The 17,203-nt window shown below is 45.6% G+C and overlaps 1 protein-coding gene across 1 annotated transcript in view; it reads right to left on the bottom strand.

Moving 5' to 3' along the window:
• IGF2R (insulin like growth factor 2 receptor) overlaps positions 1-17,203 on the bottom strand; it is an 80,964-nt gene that overhangs the window by 14,091 nt on the left and 49,670 nt on the right. Inside the window, exons 30-39 of the mRNA XM_064158187.1 lie at positions 15,773-15,909; positions 13,630-13,820; positions 12,388-12,514; positions 11,799-11,921; positions 9,939-10,201; positions 6,442-6,654; positions 4,570-4,719; positions 3,197-3,358; positions 1,590-1,797; positions 1,047-1,193 (exon numbers count right to left, since the gene is read on the bottom strand). Of these exons, the coding sequence (XP_064014257.1) occupies positions 1,047-1,193; positions 1,590-1,797; positions 3,197-3,358; positions 4,570-4,719; positions 6,442-6,654; positions 9,939-10,201; positions 11,799-11,921; positions 12,388-12,514; positions 13,630-13,820; positions 15,773-15,909 (1,721 nt within the window). The remainder of the gene's footprint in view (positions 1-1,046; positions 1,194-1,589; positions 1,798-3,196; positions 3,359-4,569; positions 4,720-6,441; positions 6,655-9,938; positions 10,202-11,798; positions 11,922-12,387; positions 12,515-13,629; positions 13,821-15,772; positions 15,910-17,203) is intronic.

The raw sequence follows: 17,203 nt of genomic DNA on the forward strand, positions 1-17,203 counted from the left end.
TGGGAGGAGGAGAGGAAACAAAACACAAACACATCACTTTGCAAGAGGTTTTCAGGCATGCATGGATTTCAGTGTAAGAATCTTGCAGTACCACCAAAACTAAACCCAGGAATTGTTTCAGAGAGGCACAAACACTTTACATAGCAATGTTATTCCCTTGGCTGGCTTGCATGCTTTTTGGGAGGGAATCTGCTTTCTAAAACAACTGATCTTCGTCAGTTATCACTTATTACTTCAACACTCATGAACTAAAGGTATGATTTTTTTTTGCATTTCAAAAGTATTTTGCTCCCTGGGATAGCCAGGTTTGTCCAGTGTGCCAGTCTGAAGCTAGCTAGAATATTTTGGTGAGAAGAATTAGACAATAGGCTGTGAAAAGGAAACAGTGGTGATGTCTGCTGCACTCATAGGCTTGCTGAGATGGATAAAAAGAAGAACATGAATATAGATAACAGAGTGGGTCTCTGTCATAGCTGGTGCCTGTACTTTTCTCCCTTGCCTGCTTCTGTGTTAATCCTTCTGCTTTTGTTTTCTGGCTTTGGGCTGCACTTCTCTTTCTAACCTATCTGTGTGACTAATCCTTCTGCTTCCTAATGCCCCTGGCTGACTCTCCAAGCTCACCTTGAACATAAGGCAAAGTCTGGGATAAGGTAGAGGGGTGGAAAGCAGGTGGAAGGGTGGTTGGGAGCCCCTCCTGGGGACTCTGGTTTCTGGGAGGGCTGCTGTGTTTCTGTGTTACCTTTTTAACTTGTCTGTTTCTGTCTATAGCTGTATAGATTGTAAATACCTGCTTGCATATTGTGCTAAGCTGTAAATATAAAGCCTCGTTCTTTCATTTCCATCACGGCTGAGTCTAGTCTGGGTGATTTTCTTAAGTGTGGGAGGCAGGTAACACCCAAAGCATCCCATCCATAGATTCCTTGTCTTGCCCACTCCAAGCCCTTTACTTCCACTGTATTGTATCAGAGGTCTTTCACCCAGCCTGAGAATGGCTACCTCTCCGTGTCAGCTCAGATCTTTGCACATGAAGTAAAGGAATTTCTTACCATTTCCACAAAATCCCCACTTTCCATCTCCCTGGTAGTTTTCAGTTGTAGCACACCATGGCCTATTCTTTTCTTCTGTAGTACATTCCTTATAGGTTTTTCCTTTGTACTTGAAAGGGAGGACACAAAGCTCTCCCTTTTCAGTCACTGAGAAAGAAAGGTAGATCCTCTTAATTACATGCAATAGAACAGCAGACACGTCCAACTTTGGGATCACATCCCAAGCCTGTACTCCAATGCCATGAAAAGTCATGGGCAAGGCAACAGAAATACTGAAACACCGAGTGCGAAACCCAGTCAGAAAACTAGGATGTAGTGCACAGCTAGCTACAATCATCCCTCTAGAAAAGCTGTGCTCCTCTCTTCTAGGAGATGCATGTTGATGTTGCAGATTATGATGGTGCATATGATTTAAAACTACATCTTTCTATTCACATGAGAAATAAATGTTGCTTCCCTCACACTGCAGCAAAACCTCAGGCTTTAAAAGGTAAAAAAAGCTGAGAAGTTTTTCCATAGAGAATGGGCCTGCTTCAGCCTCACCTGGAGGACACTGATCACCTCCTGTGTACTGCAAGATGACTGTTTCATCCTGGTGGCTATAGTCCATTTTCATTTCCTTCACGTTTCCAAAGGAGGATGCTCCGCTTTCAGACGTCAGACACACTGCCCCATCTCTGCATTCTCCCTGAGACAAGTCTGCAGCCTTACTGCATACCCCAACAGTGTAATGGTTGGATCCAGAAAATACCTATGGACATCCAGAAGCATCATGAACAATGCTGCTTCAGAGCCTGCAGTCAATATCTACAAACAACCACTCAGGTGCTTTACGAACCAAGACTCTTACAGTATCTGCATAACAGAGGAGGAAAATAAGATAACCAACAGTGCAATGCTGACCTTCCTTACTACAGCAGAGCTGTGGGCAAAGTACTTGGCATCAAGTCTGTTCAGCAGACTTGTTTTTATGTTCAGTACTGATGTTGCTGAAGAGGTGGGCACAAGCCAACCTCAGGAGGTTCAACAAGACCATGCGCAAGGTCCTGCAGCTGGGTCAGGGCAATCCCAAACACAAATGCAGGCTGGGCAGTGAGTGGCTGGAAAACAGTCCTGAGGAGAGGGACTCAGGGGTGCTGCTGGACAAGAAGCTCAACAGGAGCCAGCAGTGTGCACTTGCAGCCCAGAAAGCCAAGCAGAGCCTGGGCTGCATCAAGAGAAGTGAGGCCAGCAGAGCCAGAGAGGGGATTCTCCCTCTCTACTCTGCTGTGCTGAGACCCCACCTGGAGTTCTGCATCCAATTCTGGAGCCCCTATCACAAGAGGGATGTGAAGATGCTGGAGAGTGTCCAGAGAAGGGCCATGAGGATGCTCAGAGGCTGCAGCAGCTCTGCTGTGAGCACAGACTGAAAGAGTTGGGGCTGTGCAGTCTGGAGAAGAGGAGGCTCCCAGGTGACCTTCTGTGGCCTTCCAGGATCTGAAGGGGGCCTACAAAAAAGCTGGGGAGGGACTTTTTAGGCTGTCAAGGAGTGACAGGATTGGGGGAAATTGAGCAAAGCTGGAGGTGGGGAGATTCAGCCTGGAGGTGAGGAGGAAGTTGTTCAGCATGAGCATGTTGAGAGGCTGGACTGGGTTGCCCAGGGAGGTGGTTGAGGCCCCATGGCTGGAGGTGTTTAAGGCCAGGCTGGCTGAGGCTGTGTGCAGCCTGCTCTAGGGTAGGGTGTCCCTGGGCATGGCAGGGGGTTTGGAACTAGATGATCCTTGTAGTCCTTTCCAACCTCAACTGATTCTATGACTATGATTCTATGATCACAGGTAAAGAATTTTCCTTCCTTTCCTCATCAGCATATGCATGGATTTCCCTCTCAAAGTCATAAAAAGCTCTAATGTTATTCTCTCCAATGTTATTCCCTCTATTAGAGGCCAAAAATAGCAACACTGACCACTGCTGCAGCACATGCTTTAGTATCCTCTCAAACCCCAGCATGCTTAAAGCAAAAACCAATTCAGTTTTAAAAGGCTGGCAGTAATGGACAGTTCACAGACTTAAAGCAAAAAACCCAACGCCACAACAAAACAAAGAAGCAGCTAGGAAAAAATAATGCCAAACAAACCCACCACATCAATTCTCACATCATTAGAAGTCATTACCTCAAATGACCTTCCAGAAAGGCTGGTCAGGTTAAAAGTATAGTGTAGCTGGTCATCAGACACAGAGCAGCCTAAAGTCTTCACTTTATCAGGACACACAACTGGAGTTTCCCACTCAAACACAAAACTGCAGCCAAGTTTCCTTATCATCTTTGGCTTGCCCTGTTACCAAAGAATACAGCAAGATATAGTAGGCTTGAGAATGTGTTGGTTTGTCTGCATTTCTCCCTCACCCCCCAACAGTTAACCTCAGTTACCACTGAGGCTTTCCTTACTCTCAGACAAGCACTGTGCCTTCATATCTCAACCAGCACCAAGACAAGCTACAAGAGAAGTACAGTCTACAGAGCTCCAGAAAGCAAGCCATGCCATAAATGAAGTACACAAGGTTTCATAGTAGTTAGGGTTGAGATTTTGATGCTGAGCTTAGTAGCAAGAGGCAACAAGAGCAAGAGCATTGTGTTTCCCTAAGGTAGAGAGCATTAAGAAAGTTCATCGAGTTAAGGTTTAGAAAGAACAGCTGAGACCTGGACAGTAAACAGAAGTTGCATCGTGGTGTGAATCTGACACTGCTTGAGTCTTCTGAATGCTTCACACTGCAGAAAGCACTTCAGTGTGATGTTTGTCAAATTGGAGCTTGTTGAAGATGCTAAATGGAACCATCTTCCATCAACGTGGGGCATGAGCTGAAACTCTAAGCATTACACAGACCATATTATACTTTTACTTGAAATACATCAAAAGAAACTGTTCTTTCTAAACCTTAACTCGATGAACTTTCCTAATGTTCTCTACCTTACAGAAACACAATGCTCTTGCTTTTATTGCTTCCTGCAAGTAAGCTCAACATCAAAATCTCAACTTTAAGAAACCTTGTGTACTTCACATGGCATGGGTTGTTTTCTGGAGCTCAAGTTTAGAAAACAAAAGCCTAAGGACCTAAATGCAAAATTTGAAAGATATATATGACTGTGGAAAGGGTTAAAATGCAAAGGAAACATTTTCAGCTTTACAAACAGTTATAATGGTTCTTGCATGAGCTTTTGGTACATGTTTTGGACCTAGACAAGGCTGTAAGTGTAATACCAGCAGTAAGTTATTGTTATGTTACTTCTGTGGAATTTGATCCTTGTAACCATCAGAACCTGCTACTCTGAAGGCTAAAGTTCATGCACTTTGCTTGGTTAAGAATACAAATACCAAGTACATAGGTAGATAAGAACACAAATATCAAGTATATTCACTGTTGAAACAAGTGCATCTTTACATGCCAGAAACAAGCCCTTGATTTAGCATTAACCAAAAGGTACCAATGGCTGCTACCCACTGCCCATTGCATTCCACTATCAGTAGGAGTTTAATAGATCTCTTACCAGACTAGTTCCTTGGCTGCAGTGAAATACAATAAGAGAAGTATAGTTCATTTTGTTGTTTATCTGACAAGGAGTAGTACTGTTGTAAGTGATGTAAACTTCATTTAATGCCTCATTTAACTTGGGAGGTTCAGTAACACGACCAATATCCTATACAAACAAAAATACATATTAAGAGATGTAAGGAACATACTTAGATTTCAGACCAGAGGAGAGATTCAGATTCATGGAATCAACCAGGTTGGAAGAGACCTCCAAGATCATCCAGGCCAACCTAGCACCCAGCCCTGGCCAATCTACTAGACCATGGCACTAAGTGCCTCATTCAGACTTTTCTTGAACATCGCCAGGGAGGGAGACTCCACCACCTCCCTGGGCAGCCCATTCCAATGCCAATCACTCTCTCTGGGAAGAACTTCCTCCTAATATCCAGCCCAGACCTCCCCTGGCACAACTTAGATTAGGTTCTCCTGTTTTGTTTGTGGGAGCACAGCTATTTTTGAAACTGCCTCCTACACTCAGAGCAGTAGTTCAACTTCAATCTTAAAACACAAGTTGAAGAGCTCAAAACACTCTGAATAAAGCTTGGCAAAAGCCAAGAAGGTTCTACATCTTACAGATAGATCCTGCTTCAAATCACAGTGCCAAAACACCAACACAGCACTTTAAAATGACATAGTATTAACAATGGATAAGGTCCCTAAATCAGTGTGGAAGTTCATGGAAACCACTGGTAACTTTATGTGCATCTTCCACAGCTCACAAACAAGATTTCAAAGAGGTAAGAGTCTCCATCTCTCAAGGTAAAATATGGGCTAGTTTTTCTGTGTCACAGGCTTGTCTTTAAGCAGCTGTTCTTATGTGAAAGAACTAAGTGCATTTTCAAGCATGCTAGGACATATCCTGATTCATACTGCAACAGGTTATCATGGGTACACCCTCTCTGTATCACAGAATGGCAGGCTACAAGGCATTCTGCTTCCCAGCCTCCATATATGGCACACAGCACTACACAAAAACCATTCCCTGCAGTAATGTTTCATACCTGTCATGGTATGGAATCTTCTGACCCACAAAAAAAACAGTGGGGTCCAGCATAGGAAAATATTTCATAGGTGTGCTGGTTTGAGGCTAACTGGAATATTTTACTGAGAGAAATTAAAGCCTTAGCTGTGAGAAGAAAGAAAACCAACATGTACCCTATATCAGCCATTCTTCCACTGAGAAACTCAACTAGTCAAAGTACAGGTAAGACACTGACTGCTCACACACTGCTCAGCTCTCACTTCTGGCGCTGCCTTCTTTCTAGTGGACTGGTCTCTGTGGTTGCCTCTGTCTTAACTATAATCTGACCTAACCCTTTTTCCTCTAACCTCCTCCTTGTCTTTCTTCATCTTACCTCAGATCTCCAGATCTATCTCATGAGTTATACTTGGGTTTATCTGGTTATTTTTGAAGAGAGGGAAAGAGGAGGTGTGGGGGGGTGGAAGAGGTTTGGGTCTGGAGCCCTCCTGGCAATCTGATTGTTCTGGGAGGGGTGTTGTTTTTCTGTATTACTTTTAACTTGTATATAATTGTATACAAATGTGCTTGTCAGTTGTGCTAAGCTGTAAATATAGCTTCATTCCTTAACTACCAGCAAGCTGAGTCTAGTCTGGGTGATTTCATAAGGCCAGGGCGGGAGAAAGTAACACCCAAACCATCATAACAGAGAAAGCAACAAAAAGGAATATTGAAGAGTGAATTTTCATATTGCATTCAATTTCTTCAACCCATTTTCAAACCTCTGGTTTAAACCAGGTCTCTAGGCAGGCACACTGTTTATTCTGTCAGGGAAACACACGTTTCAGTGACTCTAGGCATGATACTTACTACTGGTGATCCATTAATGGGAACCATGCAAACAGCTGCTCCAGGTGGGCAACTGACATCTTTGACAGGCTGAAGAGGCTCACAAATGTTGATGTAGAAGTCTGGAGAAACATCTGTCCCATCTTCATCCACAAATGCCTCATAATACCCAGTGCGATGGATCAGAGGAGACAGGTCAATGACGGAGCTGCCATTCAATACTGAACACCTCACCTGCAAGGAAACAGGGCTCACTGCTCTTATTCTTTTACTCTTACCTCTTGATTTATCCTTCATAGGATAAGGCATAATTGCCTTTAAAAGTTTCAAATTTAGAATCATAGAATCAGTCAGGGTTGGAAGGGACCACAAGGATCAGCCAGTTCCAACCCCTGTCATGGGCAGGGACACCCTACCCTAGAGCAGGCTGCCCACAGTCTCACCCAGCCTGGCCTCAAACACCTCCAGCCATGGGGCCTCAACCACCTCCCTGGGCAACCCAGTCCAGCCTCTCACCACTCTCATGCTCAACAACTTCCTCCTTATGTCCAGTCTGAATCTCCCCACCTCCAGCTTTGCTCCATTCCCCCCAGTCCTGTCACTCACTGACAGCCTAAAAAGTCCCTCCCCAGCTTTTTTGTAGCCCCTTTCAGATCCTGGAAGGCCACAAGAAGGTCACCTGGGAGCCTCCTCTGCTCCAGCCTGAACAGCCCCAACTCTTTCAGTCCGTGCTCACAGCAGAGCTGCTGCAGCCCTCTGAGCATCCTCGTGGCCCTTCTCTGGGCACACTCCAGCATCTTCACATCCCTCTTGTGACAGGGGCACCAGGACTGGATGCAGTACTCCAGGTGGGGTCTCACCAGAGGGCAGCAAAGGCAGAGAATTGCCTCCCTCCACCTGCTGGCCACACTATCACTACCTAATATCCTAAGAAGTCCCTCCCCAGCTTTTTTTCTAGGCCTCCTTCAGATAGTGGAAGGCCACAATAAGATTTGATGACTTGAATAAATTTAAGTAAAGCAGCACTTTTCACAATTTCTTTATCTATAGATACTAAGCATCTGCAAACAAAAGATTCAATCATTTAAACATTCCTATGGAGTCCATATAAGAACAATACCAAGATTTAAAGGTCTGGCATGCATAGTCCAGCATGCATAGCTACTATGCCTTCATAAGATCAGTAGATTCTACACTTCCTTCATCTTTCCATCTCCCACACACCATTGGATCACCTCCAATAAACAAGCTTGGTTATGACAATGTGAAATGACTGCACTGCAAGTTGGTGGCTTGAACATCTCCTCAGAACCTATTTTATACATTCTTATAGGGCATAAGCTTACTGCCAGTATAGCTGGAATCTGGGTAACTTATTCTTGCTCACCTATCAGATAAGGACCAAATAATGAAATTACTGTTTAATTTGAAGGCTAATAATCATGAGTGTTACCTGGTGACCACCACACTGATGTAGCTAGGGTCACTGTCAATACATTGCAATGGGAAATGACTGCATTGCAAGTTGGTGGCTTGAACACTGCATTTCCTTAGAACCTACTTTATACATTCTTAAAGGGCATAAGCTTACTGCCAGCCTACCTGGAATCTGGGTAACTTATTCTTGCTCACCTGTCAGACAAGGACCAAATAATGAAATTACTGTTTAATTTGAAGGCTAATAATCATGAGTGTTACCTAGTGACCACCACACTGAAATAGCTAGGGTCACTGTCAATACATTGAAAAGGGATCATAAATGCCCAAATTATCACTGAGTAGAATTGCCAGACTAGAGAACACAATGTTTTTAGACACTGTTGATCTGCATGGTACATGTTGCTGAAGAGGAAACCAGAACTCTTACACAAGGACCCCTCCTTCTGTAACATGTGAGAGTTCCTGCCAGGGAAAGGAAAACTGGAGAAAGGTCTTTTCTGAATGGAAGTGAGAGCTACTGCAGTACCAAGAGGGTGATAACTAAGGGAAAAACAATTTGCCACTGAGAATGATGCTCCCACTGTAAGTAATCATGATTAGGCAGATTCACAGAAGGTAATGTTCAGGTGTTAAGAACTCAGCTTGCTGCTCATTTGGGCTTATATTTACATTGACAACTCCCTCTGCACATCCAATACTGGTAACAGGTTAACTAAAATTAACTGAGACTAGTTCAAAGTACTGTCTGAAACATCACTTCAGCTCCAGCTGAACACTGCACATTGTTACAACAGGCTGTACAGAAGAGATTCATTCTAAATTTTTGCTACTAGGCTTTATCAGTCTGCTCAGGGCAAAGGCTGATAACACCCTTGCCTGGCCTCTAGTAGCTTGCTTAGAAGCAAAGACTATCCCCAAGCACAGAGATGCTGTCCATCCTCAACTCCACCCAAGCTCTGATGGACTGTCACACTGGAAGTTCTTAACCATGATTTCCTAAGAAGATGCCCTATAGTTTCCATTTAAGCTGTACAGGAAAGCAGCAAAGCTCCACAGAGGAGTTAAAGTGTTAAAAGTTTGAGCCTGGCTCAAGACAAGGACCAGAATTTTGCCAGGTACTGTTCACCCCTTCTGAAAATATCACTAAAAACTAAGCAGCAGTTGAGAACTTCTGCATGACCTTGTGCTCTGTCTTAACTATGGATGAGACCTAGAATCAGAGAATCAACCAGGTTGGAAGAGACCTCCGAGACCATCCAGGCCAACCCAGCACTCAGCCTTATCCAGTCAACCAGACCATGGCACTAAGTGCCTCAAGCCAGGCTTTTCCTGAACACCTCCAGGAATGGTGCCCTCCACCACCTCCCTGGGCAGCCCATTCCAATGCCAATCACTCTCTCTGCCAGGAACTTCCTCCTAACATCCAGCCTAGACCTTCCCTGGCACAGCTTGAGACTGTGTCCCCTTCTTCTGTTGTTGCTTGCCTGGCAGAAGAGACCAACCCCACCTGGCTACAGCCTCCCTTCAGGGAGTTGTAGACAGCAATGAGCTCTGCCCTGAGCCTCCTCTGCTGCAGGCTGCACACCCCCAGCTCCCTCAGCCTCTCCTCACAGGGCTGTGCTCCAGGCCCCTCACCAGCTTCATTGCCCTTCTCTGGACACATTCCAGTATCTCAACATCTCTCTTGAATTGAGGAGCCCAGAACTGGACACAGCACTCAAGGTGTGGCCTGACCAGTGCTGAGTCCAGAGGCAGAATAACTTCCCTTGTCCTGCTGGCCACACTGCTCCTGATCCAGGCCAGGATGCCATTGGCTCTCCTGCCCACCTGGGCACACTGCTGGCTCATCTTCAGCTACTCTCTACCAGCACCCCCAGGTCCCCTTCTTCCTGACTGCTCTCCAGCCACTCTGTCCCCAGCCTGTAGTGCTGCTTGGGGTTGTTGTGGCCCAAGTGCAGAACCCTGCACTCGGCCTTGTTCAATCTCATCCCACAAGGAATTTAAAAACACACTCTTATGATACTTAACTCCCCTTAAAATGTAATCCCATGAGTCTTTTCCCTGAAAGTAATTCTTACCTCCTCCTCACAAGCCAAGGAAGTATGCCAGGAGAAGTAACTCGTGCACGTCTGCTCATCATAGGACAGAAAGACAGGCTGGCTGTCGCCTCCAGCGCCAGAATTGCACACGAAGCTGAAATAGCTGTTTTGCTTCAGGTTACGGTCCGTGGGGCAAGGATCTCCATTTTCATAGACAAGTTTTAACACCTGATCCTCATAAGTTAAAGTCTTACTTGCTTTTCCAGCATTAATTGATTTTGGACCATCAGTGATGCAGACAGCTAGAGTGAAAAGGGAAAATAAACAGAAGAGATCAAGTCTGATGAAACTGCCCTTCAAAATTGTACCTTACAAGATGAACAGCAGGAACTTAAGGTTTTAGTCTCACTTTAACTTTGCTATGAAAGTCTTTTTTACACTATGCAGAGCTGCCATGAAATTGAGCTGAACTGCACTGAAACTAAAAGCAAATACTGTTTCACACATCATAAACCAGCAGAAGTTACTGCATCCACACACATTTAAGCAAATCTCAGAGCACAGCCATTTGGTCACCACTTCTCTTAAAACCAAGCAATTAAGAGTAAATGTCAGATGCACACAATTGAAGATGCCTCCTAAAAAAAAAATCTATGCAGTATTTTCTTCTGACCTTACAAAAATAGTTTTCTTAATTCACAAGCAATACTTCTAACAGTGAAGGCACTTAAATATTATCTTATATTCAGTTAGACAGAAAAGCATTTCAACAATCTTAAATTACAAGATAATTACTGATGTTTTAGAAGCATCATAGAATCAAACTGGTTGGAAGACCTCCAAGCTCATCCAGTCCAACCTAGCACCCAGCCCTAGACAATCGACCAGACCATGGCACTAAGTGCCTCAGCCAGGCTTTGCTTCAACACCTCCAGGAATGGTGACTCCACCACCTCCCTGGGCAGCCCATTCCAATGCCAATCACTCTCTCTGCCAACAACTTCCTCCTAACATCCAGCCTAGACCTTCCCTGCAACAACTTGAGACTGTGTCCCCTTGTTCTGATGCTGCTTGCCTGGCAGAAGAGTCCAACCCCACCTGGCTACAGCCTCCCTTCAAGTAGCTGTAGACAGCAGTGGAGGAGAAAGGCTGGCAAGGGGTCAAAGTGTGGACACAAGGCTCAGTGTAGATGCATCACAGCAATGCATTACCACTGAACAATTTCTGTGATCATCTTCCCCTGGCTAAAATCTTTTAATTTCTTACTTTTCACAACAGCCAAGAGGTGCAGTAGTAGCACCTTCACTCCTGCTCTCATCTGCAAAAGAACAACCACCCACTCAGACCCAAAAGGATTGGAGTGGAAAGAAACTCAGGCAAGTTTAAGAATGGAGTTCACTGGGAATACATCTCTTCCTAAAACAGTTCTCAGAACTTGTCCCAGCTAATTCAAACACAGCTGCTCAGAGAATCAACCAGGTTGGGAGAGACCTCCAATATCATCAAGTCCAACCTAGCACCCAGCCCTGTCCAGTCAACTAGACCATGGCACTGAGTGGCTCAGCCAGGCTTTGCTTGAACATCTTCAGGGACAGTGACTCCACCACCTCCCTGGGCAGCCCATTCCAATGCCAATCACTCTCTCTGACAACAACTTCCTCCTAACATCCAGCCTAGACCTCCCCTGGCACAACTTGAGACTGTGTCCCCTTCTGTTGCTGCTTGCCTGGCAGAAGAGACCAACCCCACCTGGCTACAGCCTCCCTTCAGGCAGTTGTAGACAGCAATGTTCTCTTCGCTCCTTCCACATTTGCTTTAAAACCTGCCCCTTGCATAAGTATTTTCTCTGGGTGCTCTGTAGTCAGTGAGCTACATTAGCAGAGTGGATAAGACGCTTACCAGCTCCATCAGAACAAGAGCTTTTAGCTTCAGCGCAAACATTCAACTCAATCTTTCTGTTATGTGCATCAGTGATGGTGTAGCCAGACTCTCGTTTCAGTGATGTCAAATCAAAGAGGTGGCCTGCAGGAAGAACAGAGAATAACTGTATCTTTTTTCTTTCAGATTCAAAATGAAGACATTTCTCTGTATTATTAACTTAATTTAGTAGGAAAGTCAACTGGCCTCTATTTACCTACCAGCTTAGAAAGGCAAAGAGTTACTAATTCAAAGAGTCATAGAATCAACCAGGCTGGAAGAGACCTCCAAGCTCATCCAGTCCAACCTAGCACCCAGCCCCAGCCAATCAACTAGACCATGGCACTGCCACATCCAGGCTTTGCTTGACTTCATGTTAATAGAGGTAAACCTAGTTTCAGAATTATACACTACATTCAAAGTGACACTGCACTACCTCAGAAGGTATTTCTATGCCCCAATAAAGCTTGTTGGTCACTATCCAGAGAATGTCTTTTCTAATGAAGTCCCTCATGAACAAAAATGCAGTAGTGCCTCTTCCACATACAAACCCCTGAGGTTTCCTCCTTACCTGTTGCAGGATTGGTGACCCGGCAGTCATCTTGCACATTGATTTTAAGAGGACATGCAGCAGCAGTGAACCACAAGAATGTATATTCACAGTCTTCAATGGCCATTATCAGTTCTGGCTTCGATTCCTAAACATGGAACAGTGGAGACAGCAACATCTCTGCAGAGTGGTACTGATAAGATTTCATGAGAGAGTAGCTAAGATTTCATGCTGAAGCCTGTAGCTGAGCTCAATTCAAATGCCTGTCCCAAGGCCTGACAGAGCATCATGGCTTAAATTAAGGCAAAGGCAGAATACTTAACTGTGACAATTTCAAAAACACAACAGCAAAGAATCGGTATAAGAAGCAATTAAATTGATTAAATGAGAGCCCAATGTAACAGAAAATCCAAAAGGTGAGGATAAGACATCTCAAATGGAAGAGTACTTAATGACAGAATCACACAGAAACGTTCAGGTTGGGGAACACCCTTGGGATCATCAGGTCAACAGGTAACCCTACTCTACAAGGGTCACCCTGAAACCATATCCCCAGGCTTCACACCCAAACACCATTTAAACACATCCAGGGTTGGTGACTCAACTACCTCCCTGGGCAGCCCTTTCCAATACCTCATCAATCTCTGTTATAAAAATGTCCTAGTGGCCAGTGTAAAAGAACTACACAGCCAATAGCCAACCCTGCTGCCATGGGCAGGGACACCCTACCCTAGACCACCCTGACCACAGCCTCAGCCAGCCTGGCCTTAAACACCTCCAGCCATGGGGCCTCAACTACCTCCCTGGGCAACCCAGTCCAGCCTCTCACCACTCTCATGCTAATCAACTTCCTCCTCACAGCCACTCTGAACCTCCCCACCTCCAGCTTTGCTCCATTCCCCTTAGTCCTGTCACTCCCTGAGAGCCTAAAAAGTCCCTCCCCAGCTTTTCTGTAGGCCCCCTTCAGATTCTGGAAGATCACCTTGAAGCCTCCCATCCATTCATCTTCAAGACAAATCAGACAATCTGAAACCACCACAGATAATAAAATCTGTGCTAGCAGATTGTACAAAACCATCTCTTAAAAACTGCTCCACACCTTAAAGATCCAGCACTCACAGGTCAGTCTGCTTACAGGACTCGCTCCCACCCCACTACAGACAACTAGGGAGTCGGTGAGAACTGCCCAGCATTCCTCACACAGCTGCAGTGGTAGTAAGAAGTCATGAAAGCACAGAAGCCCATCAGAACAAGGCCACTCACAATTCTGTTTTCGTCACACTTGAGGCGCAATATTGTTGCTCTCCTGCGAATTCCATCTGGACACAGCTCTCCGTTAACGTATTTCAGAACAGAAACAGAGTTCTCCCAGCGGGGACCATCAACCACTTGTCCAAGACTTGTACATCTTGTACCCTCCACGAGAGCAGCAGCAGCATCAGAAGGACAGGAGTCTGTACAGATGAACAAAACCAGAAATGTTACTCCAAATGCTATTAAGGCTCTCCTATGCTACTTTCCTACTAACTCTCCCATGCTACGTTCAGGTATGTAAAGGCTGATGTATGTCCATGTCACTGCCCAAACCATGATCACCAGGGTGCTTTTTTTGTTAAAGTAAGAAATCACCAGTAACAGTAACTGTTTCACTCAGGGGATCATAAAATCCATCAGGTTGGAAGAAACCTCCAAGATCATCCAGTCCAACCTAGCACCCAGCCCTGTCCAATCAACCAGGCCGTGGCACTACGTGCCTCATCCAGGCTTTGCTTCAACACCTCCAGGGACAGCAACTCCACCACCTCCCTGGGCAGCCCATTCCAATGCCAATCACTCTCTCTCTGCCAGGAACTTCCTCCTAACATCCAGCATAGACCTCCCCTGGCACAACTTGAGACTGTGTCCCCTTCTTCTGTTGCTGCCTGCCTGGCAGCAGAGCCCAACCCCACCTGGCTACAGCCTCCCTTCAGGTAGTTGTAGGCAGCAATGAGGTCCGCCCTGAGCCTCCTCTTCTGCAGGCTGCACACCCCCAGCTCCCTCAGCCTCTCCTCACAGGGCTGTGCTCCAGGACCCTCACCAGCTTTGTTGCCCTTCTCTGGACACCTTCCAGCACCTCAACATCTCTCTTGAATTGAGGAGCCCAGAACTGGACACAGCACTCAAGGAGTGGCCTGACCAGTGCTGAATCTGACAGGGGAAGAATAACCTCCCTCATCCTACTGGCTACACTGTTCCTGATCCAGGCCAGGATGCCATTGGCTCTCCTGCCCACCTGGGCACACTGCTGGCTCATCTTCAGCTACTATCTACCAGTACCCCCAGGTCCCTTTCTGCCTGGCCGCTCTCCAGCTACTCCATCCCTAGCCTGGAGCACTGCTCGGGGTTGTTGTGGCTAAAGTGTAGAACCCTGCACTTGGCCTTGTTAAATCTATCCCATTGGCCTCTGCCACTCATCCAGCCTGCCACTCCAGCCAAGGACATGCAGAAAGTAATGGCCCTCACTACTAGGGAAGTAGACTAATACACAGACTGAAAGGCTACAGTCTGTTACCTAGTCTTCTGCTGCACAAAACACAAAAGCAGTCAGAAGATACTAAGCAAACATCTTGTGCCAAAAAGATCATTTTAATATTTAATGATATAGTGGAGTTTGAATAAAGATGGGAGAGGGTAGGGTGCTGAAGTCAGAATATAAGAGCTGTTAGTGAATCTCATCTGCCAAGCAGATGGAAATCAGGCTCACAACTTACCCTTCCCTTTGGTACCAAAAATCACACCACTGTCTCCATATACTTTGGCTTTGATTTTTTTCAGTCTGAACAGCAGCCAAGGGTAATGTTCTACCACTCACCCCTCTGCTACTCTGAGCCTAGCAGGGATGTTTTAGTGAGAGGAATTAGATTATAGCTGTGAAAAGGAAATAATGGTGATGGCTACTTCACTCATAGGCTTGCTGAGCTAAGAACAAGAACACAAAGATAAATGTCAGAGTTGCTCTCTGTCTGCCTCCCTTCTCTCTCTAACCTGCTATGTGACCAATCTTTATGCTTCCTACCCGCCCTGGCCAATCCTCCAAACTCACTTTGAATGTAAGGTAAAGTCTGGGATAAGTTAGAGGGGTAGAAGGGAGGTGGAAGGGTGGTTGGGAGCCCCTCCTGAGGACTCTGGTTTCTGGGAGGGCTGCTGTGTTTCTGTGTTACTTTTTAACTTGTCTGTCTCTAGCTGTATATATTATAAGTATCTGCTTGGATATTGAGCTAAGCTGTAAACATAAAGCTTCATTCTAATTCCCAGCTGTGCTGAGTCTAGTCTGAGTGATTTTCTTCAGTGCGGGGGGGCAGGTAACACCCAAACCATCACAACCTCCCCTAGCTACAGTGAGAACATGTTGGTGTTTTACTCTTACGTGCAGCATTGTATAGTACTAGGGGCCTGCAGATATTAATGTAGTATTTCTGTGCTGAAGCAGACAGAGCAATTGCCTCCCAATTTTCTCTGTGTCGTGTCAGAGATGAAAAGTCATAGAAGTTTCCTTGGTCATCCCTGTAAGAGAAACAAAGGATTTAAACTAAGAAGCATTTAAAAAAAAAACCCAAACAACAAAACCAGTAAGTTGCAATGATTAAGTTACTACAGTCATTTTTTAACCTAATAACACTGCCTATATTGGGCTGAAAAAGGAATCTGCACCAGACTTATGGCAAGCACAAATGCAGAGTTACAGGAGATTGCTTTGCATCAGGGCAGAAACCTATCGTGATGCCGGAGTTTAAAATTCTGGACCAATCTTTAGCCACATTTGACTCCAATTTATCAATTGCTTTTGACAGGTGACAATTTAATGAATCTTTGTTTGGTGTTAGTTTCAAATGGACAGCAATTCCATTCTTTGAATTACCTGCAGTTCACAGGCTCACAGGATGTTAGGGTTTGGAAAGGACCCAAGGAGATCATCGAGTTCAACCCCCCTGCCAGAGCAGGATCACACAGTCTAGCACAGATCACTGAGGAATGCATCCAGACAGGCCTTGAAATTATCCAGAGGAGACTCCACAACCTCTCTGGGAAGCCTGTTCCAGTGCTCTGTGACCCTTACAGTAAAGAAGTTCCCCCTTGTGTTGAGGTGCAACCTTCTGTGCTGCAACTTACACCCCCATTGCTCCTTGACCTGTCTCAGGGAGCAGTGAGCAGAGCCTGTCCCCCCCCTCCTGTCCAGCCCTCAGATGTTCATAAACATTTATTAAATCCCCTCTAAGTCTTCTCTTCTCCAGACTAAACAGGCCCAGGTCCCTCAGCCTCTCCTCATAAGCCATGCCCTTCAGTCCCCTAATCATCTTCGTAGCTCTCTGCTGGACCCTCTCCAGCAGATCCCTGTCCTTCTTCAACTGGGGAGCCCAAAACTGAAGGCAGTATTCAAGATGAGGTCTCAGCAGGGCAGAATAGAGGGGCAGGAGTAGATCCCTTGCTCTGCCAGACACGCTCTTCTTAATACACCCCAACATCCTATTGGCCTTCTTGGCCACAAGGGCCAATAGTTACACAGTAACTAGACAACTATCAACCTAACATACTCAGAGCTCAACCACAAATGATTGAATACCCAACAGTTCACTTCAATACTCAGGTTATTTCCCAAAGGAAGCTCAAAGAACACATTTGGATAGGGTTAACACTCCTGGGGGAGTAACCCTGAACCTGACCCTAGGGGTCTTGGCCCCTCCCCAGGGGTGGGCCACACTCCAGGTGACGGTTAGCCCACTCCCCCCACTTCCTGTGGTATAAAAGAGACAGGAGCTCCCTGTCTCTTCCTCTTTTGCCTTGGCTCCCTCTTGACACA

This window comes from Pogoniulus pusillus, chromosome 18 (genome assembly GCF_015220805.1).
Source record: "Pogoniulus pusillus isolate bPogPus1 chromosome 18, bPogPus1.pri, whole genome shotgun sequence".
Classification (NCBI taxonomy): Eukaryota; Metazoa; Chordata; class Aves; order Piciformes; family Lybiidae; genus Pogoniulus; species Pogoniulus pusillus.